At 39.6% G+C, this 21,176-nt stretch overlaps 2 protein-coding genes across 6 annotated transcripts in view; one reads left to right on the top strand and one right to left on the bottom strand.

Annotated features, from left to right (window-relative positions):
• Window positions 1-3,248, top strand: part of LOC128884970 (actin-binding Rho-activating protein-like) — a 33,224-nt gene extending 29,976 nt beyond the window's left edge. Inside the window, exons 3-4 of the mRNA XM_054138700.1 lie at window positions 1,001-1,250; window positions 2,659-3,248. Of these exons, the coding sequence (XP_053994675.1) occupies window positions 1,001-1,250; window positions 2,659-2,766 (358 nt within the window). The 3' untranslated portion in view covers window positions 2,767-3,248. The remainder of the gene's footprint in view (window positions 1-1,000; window positions 1,251-2,658) is intronic.
• Window positions 3,249-4,963: 1,715 nt separating this feature from the next.
• Window positions 4,964-21,176, bottom strand: part of LOC128884968 (calcium-transporting ATPase sarcoplasmic/endoplasmic reticulum type) — an 87,227-nt gene continuing 71,014 nt past the window's right edge. For 4 of the 5 annotated variants that reach the window (XM_054138693.1, XM_054138694.1, XM_054138696.1 and 1 more), the window contains exons 6-13: window positions 19,964-20,451; window positions 18,867-19,872; window positions 18,497-18,717; window positions 18,278-18,413; window positions 18,049-18,201; window positions 17,538-17,671; window positions 17,341-17,458; window positions 11,267-17,261 (exon numbers count right to left, since the gene is read on the bottom strand). In XM_054138693.1, the coding sequence (XP_053994668.1) occupies window positions 17,061-17,261; window positions 17,341-17,458; window positions 17,538-17,671; window positions 18,049-18,201; window positions 18,278-18,413; window positions 18,497-18,717; window positions 18,867-19,872; window positions 19,964-20,451 (2,457 nt within the window). In that variant the 3' untranslated portion in view covers window positions 11,267-17,060. Of the gene's footprint in view, window positions 9,031-11,266; window positions 17,262-17,340; window positions 17,459-17,537; window positions 17,672-18,048; window positions 18,202-18,277; window positions 18,414-18,496; window positions 18,718-18,866; window positions 19,873-19,963; window positions 20,452-21,176 lie in introns of those variants that run through there. The other variant, XM_054138697.1, reaches the window with a different exon arrangement.

Genomic DNA, 21,176 nt, shown 5'->3' with positions numbered 1-21,176 from the left:
CACACACACACACACACACACACACACACACACACACACACACACACGAACAATTTATTAAAAATAGGCTAAAATTACTCCAATGACCTTGAAACATGGAGATCTGCTAAAAAATCGATTTTTCATTTTAGGGGCAAATACAATAACTTCCCTATAAATCGGGAAGTTAAAAAAAGCGGTAAATCATTCTTTGAAAAATATACTAATACTATAGAGAGCGTACTTTTTCATTTAACATGAACAATTTCAAATATTGCAATGTGGAACTATCCACTCTAATTGCGAATAAATATGCGCAGTAACTCGAAAAACTGTAATTTAATATAGACAATTATAAACACTCTGGAATAAAAATAGCTAAACTGTAATGCAAAGATTATAATGGCACATACATTAATCATAGGGCACAATATGATTCGTTACAAAAAAGTTTCGTTACAAAATCCAAAATGCAAATTCACAATATAATAAAACGAATACGGAACTAAAGTAAAAATACAAATGAGTAAGTTAAGTTATAAATTCTAAAATACAAATTCACGATGTAATAACAAAAAATGGAGAATTAAAATAAAAGTATTAATGAACCACAGTATGAAATCCAAAATGCAAATTCAAAGAATACTGTTGTGGAATTGTCGAATAAAATAGAAAAGCGCTAACGCCATCTGGAAATAGTAGATAAGAGGGTAGTTTTTTACCGACGAGAAGTGACCACGTGTTTGAGTTCGAGTTGGCGTGTTTGAGAAAATACTGCGTGCAATAAACCCTTTTCTACCAGACCACTGACTCAATTATTATTACCCAGTCAACTTTTAAGTTCCTAACAAATACAAAATTAATTTTAATGATGTTTTCCCGTTGTAATTTTCAAAAATGTATGTGCCATTATACTCCAAGGGGTTAGTAGTTGGTGTGCTCACAATTTCGATGAGGAAATAGCGCAGCAACTATGATGAAATGAGTGAAATTTACTTCACCAAGCTCTCGTTGATTCCAGACCAGTAGCTGGCTCCCTCACAGATATTCGTGGTCGCAAAGCAGCCGCCCATATCCTGAAGGAAGTGGTGGAATTATGCGAGATCATCTATCAAGAAGGCACACCGTGTCGGGACCATCCAGAGATCACCGCAATTACTTTTGGTGATCTCTTCAACATTTACACACACATTAATGATAAATGCGTGGGCCTTCTACTGCGAGCCAGGAAGCAGAAGTTTCTTGACTTCGAGGGAGAATGCCTTTTCCAGGTGAACATTTAGTTGTTACGAGAATATAAATATCAATGTGAATGACGCCATCTATGTTTGGTATCATTTATAATTAGTGTATGTTGTTCGTTAAAAGCCAAACTTAAGATCTTCACAACTTAAGTCGACCGCAATTAGCACTCTGACACCTTTTTAGATAAGGACAGAGCTAGACTTTTCGTTCAGGGCCGTATGGTATCAGAATTAGGATGTTCATATTTCAATAACTTTTTTCTTCTTATGTATGTTCACACATAATTCTGTTGGCCGACTTATTGAAAATACTGTGGTAGGTAGGAACTTAGTTAACCAATCATCGTCAAGAGTTTTCCAATTTGGAAAAACAAGCGTAGCAAACATCAAGTCTTGGGGCCCCGGGGTGTAACGTGGGCACGTATACTTTAGAGCCGCGGCACCCCTGTCGTCCTACGAATCAGTTACCTGGCCCAATAAACCAATAACTACTGTTTCGGTTTACGATCTCACAAGATCCCTTCCAGCGACTATACAACGAGTAGCGTCACTCCGTGTCGGCACCTTTGATGTTGGTGTCCGAGGTCCGCCATGTTCTTGGTATGCACCGCGCGCATATTTAAACTGAGAGAAAAAGAAAGGCAATTGCAAACGGTATGTATAAAATACTGAACATAAATGCTGATTTCAAAGGTTAGCGAAATACTCAAAGATATTCAATAAATAATATTACGCAGAGGAACGTCAACGAAATAGAATGAAACACAACACACCACACGTAACCACGCTGCCACGGTATGTTACTGTGACGCTGCGCAATAAATTGAATCGACGTGTGACGCTGCGCGTGGTGTCGGTTACTATTAGTACCATCTAGTGTACAATATAGGAAACAGCGTCGTCGCCATGTTCTTGGTATGCACATTTGCGGACGCTACTTGTGCCAAGTGACGCTACTCTGTATAAGGAGTTCCAACTGTGTAGTGTAAAAGTGTTATCAAAATCCCGAGCTTTAAGATATGAATATTTCTACCACTCGCGGCGCAAGTGAGTATCATATACATATATGATAATACGTACACATATGACATATATGTATCGTAGCTGTGCGCACTAGCGCCGCGAGTGGTAGAAATATTCATAACTTAAAGCTCAAGATTTTGATAACAGTTTTCTAGTCATTTTCGTATGGAGTTGGATCTCCTCATACAGTCTTCATGGCTCTACCTCTCTTCCCTTTCTAGAGGAAAGCTGCACGCGCCGACTCACGGAGGCTCGGGGACCCCCTCCAAAGAGTATAAAATAAAAATTGTCATTTATTTTTCTCACAATTGAACAATCGAAAATAATTTATTTATTATGAATTGAATACTATTTATTATTACGAACACTCCAAAATAGAAAGTTATTATGAGTGAAAATTTATTTGTTGCAGAGGCGAGACGACGACGTGCCAATATACCTGGTGAAACCCATAGCAGAGATCAGGCAGACGTACAAACAACGATTGCAGGAGATAGCCAAAGAAACGCCAATAAGCTAACAATCGCTCTCGATCCTCGTCTCTTCCATTGTCCAAAACATCGTTGACGCTCGATTACTCCATCGCCTCTGTTATCCTGTATTTATTTATCGTAGAGTTGACGCGAATGACTACTATGCATAGTCTATAATTTCTGTTTGGGACCGAGAATGCGTATGTGGAATGAGTGGGTGTGAGTTTGTGAATATACTAAAGTAGATCGTTATGAGGAGAGGAATACGTAAAATGTGATATTCTATAGGACGTTAGAAATAAAAGTTTTTATAAAATTCCGTGCGATTTTCCATATAGCATTAAATCTTCATGCAATCACATTATGAAGAGAGAATTCTTGAAAATGTAACTCGAATCTTCTTAGGCCCTGTAACAATGGAGCTGTCGATTATTTAAGGTGATTCTTTCCCAACTGTACTCGTCAAAACAAAACTCAAAGAAAGTATTAATAACGATATATTTTCTGTAATAAAATTCTTAAATTATTACTTGATTATGATTGTTAATAAGAAAAAGTGATAATTGATACAATTACAATTGCAATTAGTTTTTCAAGTATTATTTTATGCAACGTAGTTGTGCAATCAAGCACGCGGCAGCTTTGAGATAACAACTGAACTGACAAAATAAACTACTGGACAAAATTAGCGGAACACTTTTTTAAATGTTCATAATTATGAGAGTTTTCAACCGATTTCGGTGAAACTTCGTAAGGAATAGTCTTCAAGTGTCTTCTGGGTGTGTGCAAAGTTGCATTGGCGAGGGTTGATGTGAAGGGGTTAATTAATCCCCCTAAAGGGGAGGGTGTAGAAAAACGCCTCTTTGGAAAAGGCCAGGGGTAACGGGAGGGGTTGAAAAATTCAAAAAGACCTTTGAGGCGAGTCTCTTTGATGCGCTTTACAAAATGCACCCCTTGAAATCCCTCTCGGACAAACCCACTCCCACAACTCCCCTACCCCTCTAAAATCCACAATTTTTGGACGACGGTTTCGATTTGGGGCTCAATGCATTCTCTGGACTCCCCTGATCCAGAAAATCCCATCACCCATACCGTGGACCCCATAGGCACCTCTTGGGAGGGTGGAACAGCTCTCAAATTTTGAACCCCCTTCGTAAGGGAGCACTTCCACACATCGACGGGCGATGAAATTCACCATGTTTGTTCTCGATATGTTAAGGATGAATGCCGAAAAGGTCCCGTTTCGAAAACTGCCCCCGAACTGAAGGGAGAGGGGGGGGGCAGAGGTAGGAGTGGTCCACCTCCAAGTGTAAGAGTTGGGACGTTGTCACGTTGCGTGGATTACATGTCCAACAGTCCAGGGCATCGGGGCGACACAGTTTTGATGTCTTTTTCCCGCGTGAACGGCAATAAAATTCGAAAATGTCGGTTTTTTTTAAAACTCGCTTCCAACTTCAGGCCCATGTGCAGGGTGAATGAGTAATCCCACGTCAACGTCGTTCGTGAATTCAGACGCGCGAACGCTTTATTAACAGATCCCCAAAAAATCAGATTTTTTGAATCACGCTTTCGTTGTCAAATCGTAGCAGATTTGAAAGAGTAGTAAGTGAGCCGGCATTCAGAAGCGGAGCGGAGGCCTGCACCCGTACATGATCAGCCCAGACCTGAATCCAAATTAACGTGGGTCCAGAACCACCAGTCCAGAACTGTGCGGACCGTTGCTAAGTAGAGTAGAGAAAGTAAAAGAGTTTGTAATAAAGCATGTTGGCTTAACCTTGAACACGGCTGTCCTATTAGTCGTGGGGCCTGAATTCAGATTTACCATCCGAGATTACCCCACAAGGGCATTTCGTGAATGCCACCTATAGGCAACAATAGGACCCAGAGAGAGATTCGTGGATACCGCCCATAGGCGGCAGTAGTACCGAAAGGGTTTCGGTACTACTGCTTATATTTTATTTCTATAAGGTAGTGTGATCGTAAATATATATTAATATCTTTCAAGAGATTAAAACGTTACCATTCCAGGCGTGCATTAAATGGTCACTGATCGAAGCGTCAAGTACGAGTACACAAGTTCATTCATGTTGTCTATAAAGAAACGTGTATAAAGGATGAAGGAAAAGTGGAACGCCAATTGGCTCACGATTGATCGAATACATTATATGATCAGAAAAGAGAAATTAAAACCCATCAATCGACGTTCCGCCGATGTTGGAGAACGGAATGAGTACAGGTGTTGACTCCATCTCTTCCAAAACCTTTATTCGTACAGAGCTGTTGGCGTGTACAACATTAAAAATAACGCAAGGTTTGTTCGCCGTTTCGGAAGAAAGAAAAAAGAAAGTAATGAAATTCGTTCCTGGTTATTTGAACTCCGTTACGGACGATTTTCGAGCGAGAACGATTGGAACGTCCGCGCAGCAGTTAATTTTCCATACAAGAACGAATAAAAACTACACTCCAACGATATAATAACATGCACTGCAAATATTCCAACGGTGTGTTTTTTTCTTTTTTTTCATTATGGTTTAATTAAAGAGTACTGAGTGGCAGGTAACGAGTAAAATGGCGTCGTATTTTCACGTCCTCACCGCGGCACGAGTATTAAACAAAATTAGGGAACGCCTCGTGCCCCTACGAACCGTTGTCTTCCGGTGAGGAGGATTGTCGTGGATCAAGATCGACTCGATCGCGAGTTTGTGTATACTTAAACTTACTGTGCAAACGAGACCATCCACAGGAAAAGTCGCGCGCGATCGACGTTTTCACGTCACGATTTTGTCGATCGGAATATACATCTTCTTTGACGATGCTGAGCTTCGTAAACGCTACGTGTAAACGTGAGGCTCTAGTTGCTAGTTACAAGACGAAATGATCTTAGTTCAGCGAAAAATGGCAAGAGGTGACGACGATTAAAAGACACAGATAGAAGTAGAGAAAGAGTGCAAAGAGAGAGAGAGAGAGAGAGAGAGAGAGAAAGAGAGAGAGAGAGAAAAGAGAGAGAGAGAAAAAAGAGAGCGAACAATTTGACAATAGGAGACCAGAAGTAGCGGGATAACGACTTGGTACATCGGCTACCTTTTGGTTAGGACTGACTTACATTTTATTCGAATGATAATATTCTTTTATAAGTTTATTTTTCAGAAAAGAAAAATTAACCTGATTATAGCTAACGTTCTTCCAGAAGGATATAAAATTTTCGAATGACGAGTAATGCGTTGAGATAAGGGAAGCCAATTATCAATACACGTGGCACTGGTAAGGAAATCTGATTAATATCCGAGGCATTACTCTGTGTAATCATCTACGTCTTCTGGAAGAATCATTCTACTGTTGATGTTATCTAGAACCCTTTCTTCTTAAATATATTATACTCGAACACAATTTGTACTTCAAATACCCTAAAAAAAAAAAAAAAAAAAAACAAACAGTATTATCTAGGTTAAACACGGTAACCGACGACCACGAGCCATTTTGCCATGGGCAGCGAATGTTCGTCATCAACAGCAAGAAGGAGCCTCAAGCTCTGTCTTCTGCCCGTTACTCTAAGGCTCCCCAAACGCAAAAGGAGATTGAATAAGAAAAGGAAGATGCCAGAAGTCTTCGTCGGTGCTTGTCAGTCGCTATTGCTCGGGGTTCTGGCTGTTCGTCGTCTTCCATCAGTCTTGACGAGGAAAACCAGGGAAGAAAGAGCGATAAGGCATCATCAACGTCGTTATCTCTCCCTAATTAACAATCAGAACCGTCCCGAGGCTGCTAATTCCGCCTCTGCGCAGCTCCGAATGATTAATCGGCGATCAAAGGTGTAGAGAAAAAAAATGAAAAACCACAACTGGTGTCAAATCCTTCTCGCTCGAGGCCCGGGTCCCGAATGTGCGCTTTCCTTCTCGCGAAAAAAAAAAATATATATATATATATTTAATGTCTCTTAATATATAATAATAATTTTCCTCTTTAAACATCGCGCGTGTGTAACGTATTATGTACAATTGGTTGTATCCTCGCGAGCTTCATCGACGTGTTGTCTTCAGTGGCGTAAGTTTCGCGCGTGGCCCGCCTTGGAGGCTTCCGTCATCGTCACGATCCACGATCCTCGATCACTTCTCCTGCGATCTTGTCAACTCGCGGAAGCCTCCGTGGGAAAGTTACGTCACCGATCGGAATACGGTTTGTTTGTTATTCGTCCTAAAGTGTAGCACTCGATCCAAATGGCGAAGGGAGTGAAAAACGCCTCTCCATTGAGCTTCTTGGCTTCACCGTTTTACTCGTCGACACTTGGAGATTGGATGAGCACTGGCCAGTCGATCCTCCGTTCAATAGCGAGCCCCTTGGAGTCCTGTAGCTTGAGAAATGGTTGGGCTCGGGATCTTCGCCATAACGACGTAGGGGAAGATTAACAATTGCTGAATCAGAGAAATTTTTGATAGCGGGTAGTGGGAAGCTTAGAAAATAGTTTCTTCGAGAGAAGATACTCCACAGGTAACGAACTGAGCATTCGAAGTTTTGGCAACTGCTAGGTCAAGGGAATCTTCGACAGGGATCTCCAAAGGATAGGAGATTGAGAATTTAGGGTTTTGGTAGCATCTTGATGCTGGGAAGCTAGGCGTGTTGATGCTAGGACTCCTTAGAAGTCTAGATCTAGAGTAGTAGGAAGCCTAGAAATTGATTGCTTTGAAAGAAGATCCCCAAAGGGTAGGAAATGGAGAATTTGGGGCTTTGGTTGCATCTTGTTGGTGAGAAGGTGACTGGATCTGCCTGGTCATTTTCAGCGTAACCTAGTCAGCTTAGAAGTTGATTGCTTCGACAGGGGATTCCCCATAGATAGGGAACTGAGCAACATTTTAATTATAGAAAGCTAGGTGTTCCGTTGTCCCCTTAGGAGCTCAGACATGAAGGTACAGATAACTAGACAGAGAAGCTTTTGTCTAGAAAAGTTTCTTTGAAGAAGAATAATAATCAAAGAGAACGTTAATCTCGTTAGCGAGAAGGTATAATCAAGATAAGGGACACGAGGAAGAAGAGAAAACGGAGAAAGGAAGGTAGAATAAAGGAACAGACTTGATCCCAGCAAAAGGAAACTTGCCTTTCGACAATTATCGAGCTATTTTATAAATTTGTTCAAGCTCGACAAGATAGATTTAAACTAAAAAAGAAGAGAGAAAACAAGAGAAGCATATTCGTTGCGTTAGCAGAGTTCCAGGGTAGAAAGTATCCCGAGGTTAGGTGCCTCTGTTGGTGGTGATCTTGAAAGTTTCTCAGAGCCGTAAGTCTTCAATCCTGACTTCGACTTGCCAATGTTGCCATGCATTTGGACCAAACAGAGGTTTGGTCCCCCTTAAACATTGCATATAAGTAATACAATAATAAGACTTCCAAGTAGGAACTGCTTTGGCCCACGTGACAACACAGCCCAGGGACTCTTGAGTATTATTCTGACATCAGTGAAGGATCAATGGACAGTGTCAACACTTTCGCTGCTCTCAAAGGTGTTCTCAAGTATAAGAAGGCACTCCCGACTGAAAGTTCAGATCAAGGCCTCTTCCTTTATGAATTTTTGTAAGGAAGACAATATTGGGCTAAAATTATTAGATGATCACGTCCTCAGCAGCGAAAGGGTTGAGTAACGGTGGCCAGGACCCCAAGATCCTTTGTGTCGACGTCACCCTCCGTTTCGTAGAGCATGGTCGTCGCAGGTGTCTTAACCCTTCTGTCTTTTCGTTACGGAACTCGGCAAGTTCCAGTTCCTTGTGCTTGGCAGAAGAACCTTGCCAGTTTACTGCAACAAGATGTAGACACGATGCAGCCATTGGCTGGTCTTCCACTCGATTAAACATTCCAAATTCTCGGTTCGCCTCTAGGGTTGGACTACTACTCCCTTCTAGATCCTGGGATCGCTTTGAAACGAATGTTCCAAATTGTCCCTTCTCCCCATCCCTCCACTCTTTCTCAAAATCCTGAACCACCCTTCCAAGGCGCGCGTCGATCGGTGTACGATGGAAACAAGACGCGTCCCCCCGTAATTGTTTTTTTTTTCTTTTCATTTTACTAATTTGGTTTACGTGTGTGTCTTTGTTCAGATGAGTGTACGCGTGTAGAATGTATGTAACGTTCGGTGTGCGTGTATACATATGTCGATAACGTTTTGTAACTTTTTTTTTAGTTTATTCTGTCGTTTGATCCCCATCGATCAGCTTGCGGGTTGTTGCGGGTGGGTGTTGAGTGCCTTTGACGATTTCTCGTGTCCGGACAGGTGTCGATTCGTCCTACGCGGCTCGAGCTTTATTTCGGCGGCGTCACTGGCGGTGCCACTGCGAACACATCGTGGAATTTTCGTTATTCAAGTAGAAAATGTGACGGGAGGATTCTTGGAGATCCAGAAGTTTGGTATGGTAGAAATTGAGAGATTGGTGTTTGTTGAACTGTAATGGTGGCTGCTGGAAAGATTAGACTCGTGTTATGTCGTGTCACTCCATGTATTGTTCCACAACTATTCAACTAATCGTTATTCCATATATTAATCGTATAGCCAAAAAGATATATTTAACTTGCAGAAAAAGTGTTCGAAAAAGACTGAAAATTAAAAGCCTGTTTCTCAAGTAACAATTTTAAATAGAGTATCCTTCTTAAATAGTTCTTATTTAAAAAGTAATTGAAAATGTAGAACAAAATTTGCTCCATTGAAGATAATTGACTTTTAGACTATCATGAACTTTGAAAGACTGTGTATATTACATGGTAATCCACTAAAATAGAGGAATTAATATTTGACCCTGGTAGATGAGCCTTTGCTAAACAAACTAAATTTTTTAAATTACATTATTAATATTCTTAAAATGAAAGGAATTTTCAATAGCCATCTGCTGCGAATTAAACTTTCTATGAAGTCAAATGAGCTAAATGTTTCTTTGAAAGTATACACTTAATTATATTCATTAGACTATCTAATAGAAGATTTCTTATACTGAAATTTTTTATACTAAAATAAACAGTTAGTTTCTGGTCAATTTCAACAATATATTAAATTTCTTTTACTAAGGGAACAAGAGATGAAGTACTGAATAAAAGTTAGGTCAAGTAAGTATTCAATATTTTGTCAATTACTCAAATATCTTAGGATTGTCAAAGTATCAATTAATATTGGCACTAAAACGTTTAGAACACCCTTTGATGTTAAAAAAAACAAAGATTTTTATCGTACAGATACTTGCTTCATTGGCAAATTTCCAATTTATTTTTCAAATAGTAAAATAAGTATTAAACTTATTATTTACACACTTTTTAATATAAAATACTGCAACATGTATGAATCAATCTAGTTTACATCATAAGTAATATAGTAGATAATAATTAGAAGAAACTTTGAACTGTCCCTCTAAAATAATAATAATAATAGAATAATAATACCTAGATTAATATGTAGAAATATTACCCATCAAAGATTCATATATAACAAACAAATATTCCATTACTTTAATTTCCTTTTTTAATTACTTTCATTTACTTTCTTCAAACATCAAAGGGTACTCTTATTAGTGGACCTTTTTATAAAATTCTAAAGACAGTCATAAATATGATTGCCTATGCATTAGAAAATAAAATTGTTGGTTAGTGTAATAATAGTAAATGAAAAACATTACCTGAGGCATCCATACACCTTCCCGCAATCACTGTGCAGGTCTGCTCCGTGACTGAATAGTTTTCACACACCAGCAGGCAGGAGTTAGCAAACAAAGTGTGTCGGGGTCAACTTCCTCGACTAGGAGTGTTGGTCATTCCAGGCCGACACGACAGTCACCGAACATCGGTCTTTTGGTATTGCATTTTTTTTTTTTTTGATCCAGAGAATGCATGCAAAAATTCAAACAACAACTCCGGGGACACAGAATGACCATGATGGTGATGGTTAACACATGGAACGTCGTGGACGTTTGCCAAATCCACTTCGCGGCTGATCCGATCACAGTTACACGATTCAATTGGTCGAGAACATATCCCCTCCATCGAGTCACCAATTTCTGTGGTATGGTTCTCGTAGTACTTTTACAGTCGGTGATTCATGAGATGAGAACAGATACATACTCGGAGGTAGAGTGTAAAGCAGTGATTCCTAACCACTGTGCAGTTCAGCAAGTAATGAATGTTATTTTTATGGATTCATAATTTGCGTAATTATATATTTAACATTAATAGTCCTTGACAAGCTGTATCTCTACAAAGTATTCAGTCATCTTTAGTGTAAATCTACGATAATAATGAAATGTAACATAGGACTATTAATATTAACAGTTTCTAAAAAAAGCGAAACTAACAACCGAAAATGTTAGGTTAATACAATTTGTCAAGTTTATGAAGATGTTAAATACAGTTCCCAAAACTGCTACTATAATATAATTCATCAGAAGAGAAACATTAGTCTGAGACTAAGGATCTTTCTAAAAACACGTGACGTAAACTTAAGGTTAAGAACCACTGATAAGATAGTAAAGTGATAGAGACAGAGAAAGAAAGTTACATAGGTAGCTGGAGACAAACTGGACCAAACACTTATTACGTTCATATTATATTAAGTGTTCGACTTTCATACACGCGGCAGATGCCACTGTTTCCAACCGAAAAAATCGCGCTCGTCCGTATTCCTTTCGTTTTTCATTCTTCTAGATTAATAGGCCGATCATTGCTTTACGAACACGCATTGTTAACATTAATGATTTTTTCTCTTTTTTATTATTATAACAAGTAATGCACTAGGTCGGACCGTCGCTAGTCGTTGATAATCGTCGTGATACTTTCACTTGTTATAATTCTCGTTCCGATTCTTAGATTCGAAAAAATGCAATGATAAAAGAGATAAATAAAACACGATAAATAAACAAACTTTTGCTAATGGCGGGCCAACGGCGCCGTGGTCGTAGGTCGTAGTAACTCGTGTCTCTGCGTGTATGTGTGTAGTTACAATCATCAATCGTACGCGTGAACTAGTATTATTATAAACGTAACCAGCAAACGGTTGCGGGAGGCTTGTTCGACGTTTACGTTTGCGTGTTCCTCTTTTTTTTTTTGCTTTTTTCATATGTATATATGTATGCATATATATATACGTGTTTTTGCTTCTCTTTTCTCTCTCTCTCTACATCGAATTCGTCCGGCTCGTCGGACCGTTAAATATCAAGATTTCTAATTAATTAGGATCACACCGTGATTCGCCACAAGTGCGTCTGGCGAATATCAATCAAAATCATTCAATGTCATTGCATTCTATATAAGTTAATTAATATTATTATCAATATTATTATTATCATTATCTTACTATCAATAGAAATAGGTACTTCCTTGCACGAACGATGCGATCGTGGGTTTCATCATCGTAGGTTTACCGTATTAGATTAGATACGGAGCGTTAGGCAAAGGCTCGATCCACGTGCAGAGAAAAGTAGCCGGATCATCAACGAGTTCTGATAACATTGGCTGCATTTAGAAACGTCACTACTCACTAAGTCGCTCTGCGAGCGGAGTCCTTATAAGCTTTTCGCTTTCAAACATGCCGACTACTTTTTGCGCTAACTGGCTACTAACAGGCAAAAACAACGTGTTAATAGGTCTGTAGGACCTACCCAGTAGTAAACTTTAAATAAATTGAATTGAAATTGTTACCAAGAAGCGGTCATTATATTTGGGAACGATCAATTTTTAAGCTTACTCGCTCTGTGAGCGCTCACAGAGCTCCTTAGTAAGCGGTGTCTGTCTGAACGCACTCTTACTCGATAACTCTGGTCACTGAGCTATAGTAAACTGGAATGGAGATGGCAAGTTGGTGGGCGATACATCTTTATTGTATCGTTCTTAATTAATGCAAACGTCAGTAAAGGTGATAAAATAAAATAACGACGCCATAGGAGCTTTAATCATGGCGGTATACGAGTCTAACACGCATGCGTTTTATTTTCAAACGACAGGTAGCCCACTAAATGCTATCTTTTTCTGCAATATTTCTTATGGTTAACATAATTCAGTGACTTTCGTTATTATACATATGCATCTTCGATCGAGAGGGGACGTCAAAATATACTTTTTTTCGAACAATTCCAAAATAATTTCTCTTCCGTTAGGATCCGCGATGATAACAAACACGTACGATGTCTCTGACACGTGAATCGCAAAAGGGGGGAATGCTTTTTCTCTATTTTGCGTAACGCTGCGCATTAAAGAATTGTTGTTACTCCTTTTTTTTTCTTTTTCATCAATGGCACTGTTTCCATTTTCCGGTCCAGATCAAAACACAATTCATACAATCAATCAAGTACTTACAAAATATATGTATACCACGAATGAACGCAAAAAAATTGAAAATTCCAACGTTTATTGAGCGTCGTGAGGTGGTATCAGAACGTTCTTTGTTTTTTGCTCGCATCGGCAATCACCGTCCTCGACGTATCCCCGCGTTTGAAGATAGGATTCGAACTTTCTCGTTTATGCAAACATAATCACACTGGAGAAAATCAAATTATATATATAATATGTATCGCAACGGGCGAAGTTGTCGAGGATGATCTGCCGGCACGGGTTTTATTCGTGACCGTTACAAAGTAAAAATTGCGTTACTTCGAACAAAACACACAACGTTAGTGCTGTTTTTCGATACTTTCAAGCGGTATCAGGTGGGTGCGTGAGTGGGGGCTGCACATGCCAAAGATGAGCACAATTTTAACAAGAAAAATTCTATACAGAGATTTATCAGCAAGAATTAACCCTCTGTGGCTTAATCAATACAAACAAAGGAAATTGAACCAAGGAAAAAATATTATTAGGACATCTGATAGCTTTATGAACTCTGTTGCTCAATATTCAACTTGAAAATTATTGGGTTGATTTATAAAAGAAACTTTGGGATAGCAATCATTCGAGGAACACGCAAGTTGATAGCAAGTTTTTGCCTACTAAATAATATAGATTTATTATGTAATAATTAGACTGAAAATTTTATGCAAAATGAAATAAGTGTTATTGTAATAATTGTAGAATATATTCAACATACATTATGTATATTTGATGTATGTTTTCTATATTATTGTACAACATAAATACATCAAATCCGCAGTCTAGTAATAGTACATTCCAAAATAAATTATATATTAAGAAACGGTTGTATATTAAGAAAAGATGTTATTTACGAATCAACTCAATAACTCCTGAACATATAAACAACCAAGAAAAATTTCTTTTTTTAAGTAAATAAAATTCTGATGTAACAGAGGGTTAAATGGTCACTCGTCTAAGCATAGCTTTTAATCGACAAGTAATCTTATTAATAAAGGTTTATCTGACTTGAAATTGCTTATCTGGACAAGATATACCCATCTAAGCGCGCACGTGCTGCAAACCACGCACCCGTGCACCCATGCAACGGTACACGTCGTCACACAATTTGCCTTTGTCTAATTAAGTTTAGTTATGCCCATACCAAAAAAAGAAAAGAGGAAAGAAAAAAAAAAGACAGAAAGAAGGAAAAACAAAAGTATCACGCCCTAGCCGATGATAATAATAATATATTACGCTATGTCGTAGTGCGGACGAGAACTCTGCCGCGTAATCGCCCTAACGCAAAATTAAATTATTATGTATTCACGTCGAACGGGGGGTGGATGCACGGACAACAAAATCCCACTCCTCGAACCACATCGTCAGTCTTGTTGCGTTTGCACGGGTCGAGAAGTGGCTCTCTTTTTGCTGCTAAAAACGCGCTCGTTTTATAGCGGCTCGACTGCCCATACACGATTTATAAAAAAATCCCCAAATGAAAATGACTAAAGAGACAGTCAGATTGCGTTAAAAAGGCCCACGTACTCGTGACGACACCCGGATGTTTGTTTTCTTTTTTCGCATGTGGCGCGTGTAGTTTTCGGCAGTGTCTGAACTCGATACTCGCTCGACGACTATACGTTGACGCGTCAACCGGGGGAACGGGGACAGGAGAAAGGTGTCCGACGGTAACAGGATTTCTAAGAGATCTAGAGGCCAGGCCGCTTACCGGCTGGAAGTCTGAGCACCCTTTTAAAGATAAATATATTTAGGAAAACACTCCTGTATCTGATAAGTAGTATTCTTTGGTACGTAGAGCAATATTGATTACTAGCAGATCCTAATCCTCGATGTTGTTAATCAATAGTCAGTAGATTAACAGTCTCGCGGCTAAGATGAATGCAACTAGCAGAACCAAAACAAAACGCTCTTTTTGTACCAAGTATATTATAAGGCGTAGAAATTAATGTGCCTTTCCGTGGTAAACTTACCACTTATTTATTCAAAGAAACCATCCAACTTTTAATCCTGAGTTACACATTTCAGGAATGCACATATAATAATTTATGATAAAGAAAAGTGGTAGGTAAATATTGCTTCTAAAGATAAAGAGTTGAATGTGAGGACAGAAAATTAGTTTCTACACCTATTACTTATCATCGCTAAATCATGAATTGATTGTAACAGCGTAAAAGTGTCTTGACTATTTTGTAAGAGTTGATTCGAGACCTCTGTTAGTATGCAGCCTGACTTTACCCTTCTCTGTACCAGAACCTGCTCGGTGAAGTTAAATCTCAGGAACACGTGTAGCCACTTTCGTCTTACTTTGACTGTGCTACGACCGAGACGGAGCTTGACGAACGACTCGACCTCTCGTTTGGTATCGATGGACCAGCCGTCGTCGCTAATAGGAACCGTAGATGTATCTCTAGGATCGAGCGTTCTCGTGTTCAGAGCACCCTCCGGGGGTGGGAGGGAAATTAATACGATGAGATACGGACTGCTGGAGACGATCGAGTTTCAATGTCCATTTCTTATCTTACACGCACGAGCCTTTGCAGTCCGTACCCATAAATTAGTGGTATACAAATCTATTGTATGGTATCGATCATTCAACATGTAAATCACACAGATAAGGTACACGTAAAAAGATCAAGTGAATGCAATGAGAGTGCAAGATGTTAAGATCCGGCCGTGCTCGTTCGATCGATTGCATACGAGTAAGACGCTTTTTTTAACCTCTGTTCTCGATCGAAGTTAAACAACGTTTGAATCAAATTACATAAGTACTACAATTATACTTATTTGATTATTACAGTTGAAGAGAAGTTGAATGAAACGATGATAGATAATTTGTTGAGCACGGCAAGACTTTTTTCCTAGTAGCTAATAGCGAATTGTTCTACGAGGTGAATTTAGAGGATGTATTATATCAATACCGTTGTGCATGCATTACTTCGATGGGAAGGAAGACATAATGTACAGGTTCGAAATGAGATCCATTTAGTTAAACTTCATGCACTATCTCTGTCTTTGAAATTTCAGCAACGAATCAGGCAGTTCCAGCTTAGACGTCTTGATTGAAGCGGACACTCTTGATGCTAAGGATCGATTAACAAGACCGTTTTTAATAAGCAACAACAAAAGCAGATAGAACGTATAATAAATTAAAAGAGCCCAGAACATCTATTGTAAACCGAAAAGTAAAGTGAGCTGCTGTGTATGTGTGTGTGTGTGTGTGTGCGTTAAGGTCAAATGCCCAGCATTAGAGCTATGTCAAAAGTAATGAATATCATGCTATGGGACCCCATTCTGTCGATGTTTTAACTCATTTCAAGTGTTCTCGTATTCTACGGTAACAAAGTGTATAAAAAACATTTTCAAACATTACTTTCTTCAAATAGAATTGAATTCAAATTTAAAAAAAAAAAAAAAAAAAAAATAGTCTCCTTCTAAATATTGCTAAGACATCGTCAGACTTAGCATACGCGCACTAATAAGGCGGCTATTTAATGAGCTAAAGGACTTAACAATAGCTACCCAAGATAAATGGTGTTTAGAAGTGCATTGTGTTTAGGAGGGCATGCAATTAGTGTTCAAGGGGTTTAGAAGGTAGGGGCAGTGTGTAACATAATAAGTTAGAAAGAACATCGATGGGTGTTTTCTTGCAGAGAAAAGTTAATGTTTAAAAGGCACTCGTAGAAAATAATTCAACAATCACAATTTGTTTTGATTACGATGGGTCTCTTTATCACTCGATGCCACTGAAATCCGTATGATTGTAGAGCGACGTCAGGGTACTGGTGTGATGCGGGCATGGTGGGCCTTGGTGGCAAATTTGTATGGTTGTACTAACACCATGCACAACAGTCAAACTGGTTAAAATCTCACTTAAACGCACTTCGTTAATAACTTATCTCGACCTTCCCGGGCAACGGGGAAGAACTTTAGTTAAATGCAATTGCAAGTCCGAGAACTCAGTTGTAAATGTTTTCCATAGGAAAAACATCGTCTGTTAGACTAATCTTGTTTCACGGATGTTCTATATGGGACAAATACATAATAGTCCAAAGAACACAGCCCACATTAGAACGATCCAATGCACTGTGTAAATTGGATTCTCACCATCTGTAATCTTTCTGGCAATGAACTTCAGGGTTTCGTCGAGAAGTACCACTGGAATGGAGAACTTCATAACGGTAACCCACTCCTCGGTCGTTAGGGGGGTAACTTGGAATACAGTCTAGAACAGATGCAAATTGGCAAGCGTTACATTCACGGAACATTGAAGGTTAGGGTAGGCAATGTTTTGTTTATTATACCGAAAGGACGTCGACGTAAAGGATGACAAAGTGGAGTGTGAAAGAAAGAGCCATAGAGGCAATGAGCCACAAGTTAGACCAGGGCGGCATAGTGATGAGAGATTGATTCTCAGATAAACTGAAATAAAACACAAAAATAAAGTGTACATTACGAATAGTTCAAGTATTCGCGAAGAGGATCGTTTATACCGCGTTACCTGTTCATAGCGTTCAACATTTCAATGGTTACGAGTACAGACAGAGCCATCGTCATGGGATGAGGATCCGTGAAGATCTTGCAGTTAATGCCCTTGAATTCTTCGCCACCGCCCAAGCACGCCAAGTGATGAGTCTGCGAGTTGCAACGTTTGTCATAATGATTCAAACACGTACAATAAATTCACGATATCTTGTATTCGGATTACTAAATGTGTGCTATTTTATAAAATATAGTCGATCTGAAGAACACTCGATTATAAAGAGCACCAAGGAACTGGCAACATTTACTCTTAGTGATTATTAACTATTTATAACCTTTTAAGTCACATTCGCGATGTCAGTATTTTCAAAGCCTGTTTTAATTCTATTGTTAATGTATCAGCTTTCCATTCAATTCTATAGCATCCGTACTCGCTATGATCAGGATTGACTATTACTTATTAATTAAAATTAATCTCAAAACAATTAATAATTCACAGAGTATAAGTCTCAATTTGAAGTAGAAATTACCAGTTGGTAGTAGCTCATCTGCGGGCCATTTGGACTGTACATGAACCACCATGCAGCTGATCCAACAGTTGCAGCACCTACGTATCCGCCAATAGCCAAATAGCGGAAGAACAGCCAGCCGGAGATGAGAGATTCGTCGGCTTTGCGGGGAGGCTGTACCAATGTAAGTGTAATTATACATTATTTTAATTTTGATAATTAAATATAATTTGTATATTGGAAACGTTACCTTGCTCATGATATCCAAATCGGGAGGATTGAAGCCAAGAGCAGTGGCTGGAAGACCGTCAGTGACCAAGTTGACCCACAAAAGCTGAACAGGGATCAAAGCTTCGGGAAGACCAAGGGCGGCAGTCAAGAATATACTACAATTGATAAGCACAATTAAATAAGGTGTTTCAAGTATTGTCAACCATTGGATACCTCGCTCAAATTTTCATCTACAAACCTCACGACTTCACCAATGTTGGAAGAGATAAGGTAGCGAATGAATTGTTTCATGTTATTATAGATAGCACGACCTTCTTCAACGGCGGCGACAATGGAAGAGAAGTTGTCATCTGCCAACACCATTTCAGAGGCGGATTTTGCTACAGCGGTTCCAGATCCCATAGCAATACCAATTTCAGCTTTCTTCAAAGCAGGGGCGTCATTGACACCATCGCCAGTCTATCGCGACACAAGAATAATAATTAATAGTTCTCATTTAGTGAGACAAATAGGGCTTCGAGTTAGGATACAAGGATATGATAGGAAACTGGTGTCTTTGTTGATGAAATTAAAATATTTGAAGAGCCTCTATTGATAAAACCACTCACCATAGCCGAGATTTCGTTCATGCTCTGCAAGTACTCAACGATCTTAGATTTGTGAGCAGGTTCCACACGGGAGAAGAGACGAGCCCTGGCGCAAGCCGCTTTCTGTTCAGACGGAGCCAGATCGTCAAATTCACGTCCAGAGTATGACTTTCCAGTCGTATCTTCATCCTCGGTGAAGATACCGATACGTCGGCAGATGGCTTCAGCAGTGGATTTGTTGTCTCCAGTGATGACGATAACGCGAATACCAGCGGCACGACACCTTACAATGGAGTCGAATACTTCCTTGCGAGGGGGGTCGAGCATACCAACGACACCAACGAATGTCAGGTCCTTCTCGTATGTGTAGAATTTCGTGGAATCGCCGAGGTCCATATCGTCGGGTTTCATCGGGTGATCAGCAGTGGCAAGAGCAAGGCAACGAAGGGTATCTCTGCCAGTTCCGTATTGGCGGGTCAAGTCCAAGATACGATTTTTCAAAGTAGAGGTAAGAGGAACCTTGTTGGAGCCGACACGTGCGTGCGTGCACCTATCCAAGACACCCTCAGGGGCGCCCTTGACGAACAGCTTTGGTCCAGTACCTAATTTGGATGGCTTAAGAGGCACACAGTACGACGACATGGATTTACGATCGCGAGAGAACTCCAGGGTGAACTCTTTCTTCCATTTCGTCTCCATATCTTGCCTGACGACGATAGCTCCGTTACGCCTGTCCAGTCCGCTCTTTGAGACACCGAACGGATTGATCTTCTCCGCAAGGACGATGAGAGCGGTTTCCGTCGCTTCACCGACCTTCTCGAACGCCTGTTTGAACTCGTTGAAATCGATGGCCGAGTCGTTGCACATAATGCAAATCGTGCCGATTTCATGCAGGGTTTCGTAATCCTGACCCTTAACCTTTTGTCCCCTCAAGAAGACATCGCCGATGGGCTCGTAGGTCGATCCGGTGATTTCAAACTCGTGGAAGCTGCTGTCGTTGCCCTCAATCTTGTCGAAGATGAACATTCTGTAATACAAATATACAGGTGTTTATTTCTTTTTGGTATTTTATACAATATAAATACAATACTATGCGTTAACTTGGTAAGATGGCGTACCGGCTAACGGACATCTGGTTAGTGGTCAGAGTGCCAGTTTTGTCCGAGCAGATGACAGAAGTGCAACCAAGAGTCTCGACGGACGGTAAAGATCGCACGATAGCGTTCTTCTTGGCCATACGACGGGTACCCAAAGCCAGACAAGTCGTGATCACAGCTGGCAAACCTTCGGGGATAGCGGCTACGGCAAGAGCGACGGCAATCTTGAAGTAGTAGATGGCTCCCTTAATCCAGGATCCACCGTGGGCGGGGTCGTTGAAGTGTCCAATGTTGATGGCCCAGACAGCGACGCAAATGACGGAAATGACCTTCGACAATTGCTCGCCGAACTCGTCGAGTTTCTGCTGCAGGGGCGTCTTGATCTCCTCGGTCTCGGACATCTCGGTACGGATTTTACCAATAGCAGTGTTCAAGCCAGTTCCAATTACCACGCCACGAGCTTTGCCAGCGGCGACATTGGTACCAGAGAACAGGATATTCTTCTTGTCCTGAAGAGAAGAGATTTATATTAGAAAGAACATTCTTTTAATGGCTCGACACTGCTTGCTTGCTTTGTGAAGATAGTAGAGATTTTGTAATAGAAATTCAACCTAGATCTTTTCATTTTGTATCCTTTTCAAGAACGAGTATCTCTGAAATTAGGAAGCTATTTAACATTAATTGAAACAGAATCAGAAGTTTCAGGATGGAACATTACAATGCCTTTATGTACAGAGGAATTTTAATATCTAGAAGTGTTCTAAAGATTTCTGTTACTCAAGGATGCGTACACAAAATAGTACCATAATTATTACCATAGTTATGTCGGATACTTTTCTAGTGTTAGATCCTGAGTTACATCTTTGTGGAAGTATACTTGAAATATGAATCTAATGAGATATTGAATTAGTTCGTTGAAGATATTAATATATCTATTGTCAATATTAAAGCAGTGATTACTAACAACTATATCATAAAGGTTCATAATTCAATGACCATTTGAATTTTTATTTTTGTATACAAGTATCACTGCCTTTTAAGGTATAGATTGATTAAATTCTACTTTAACTTTTTCATTCCCACTGCAGTTATATGGCTACAACTCCATAATATTAATATCATCGATATTTTCAAATATATGAATATGAATTAATTTCTTTCGGTATTATAGTAATAGTAGCATAATTTTTCCATACATGTGCAAACTTTTCAGTGAAGTAGAATGTATTATCAT

The sequence above is a fragment of the Hylaeus volcanicus genome, chromosome 2 (assembly GCF_026283585.1).
Source record: "Hylaeus volcanicus isolate JK05 chromosome 2, UHH_iyHylVolc1.0_haploid, whole genome shotgun sequence".
NCBI lineage: Eukaryota > Metazoa > Arthropoda > Insecta > Hymenoptera > Colletidae > Hylaeus > Hylaeus volcanicus.
The sequence above is the reverse complement of the archived record's forward strand: the minus strand, read 5'-3'. Positions and strand labels throughout refer to the sequence as shown.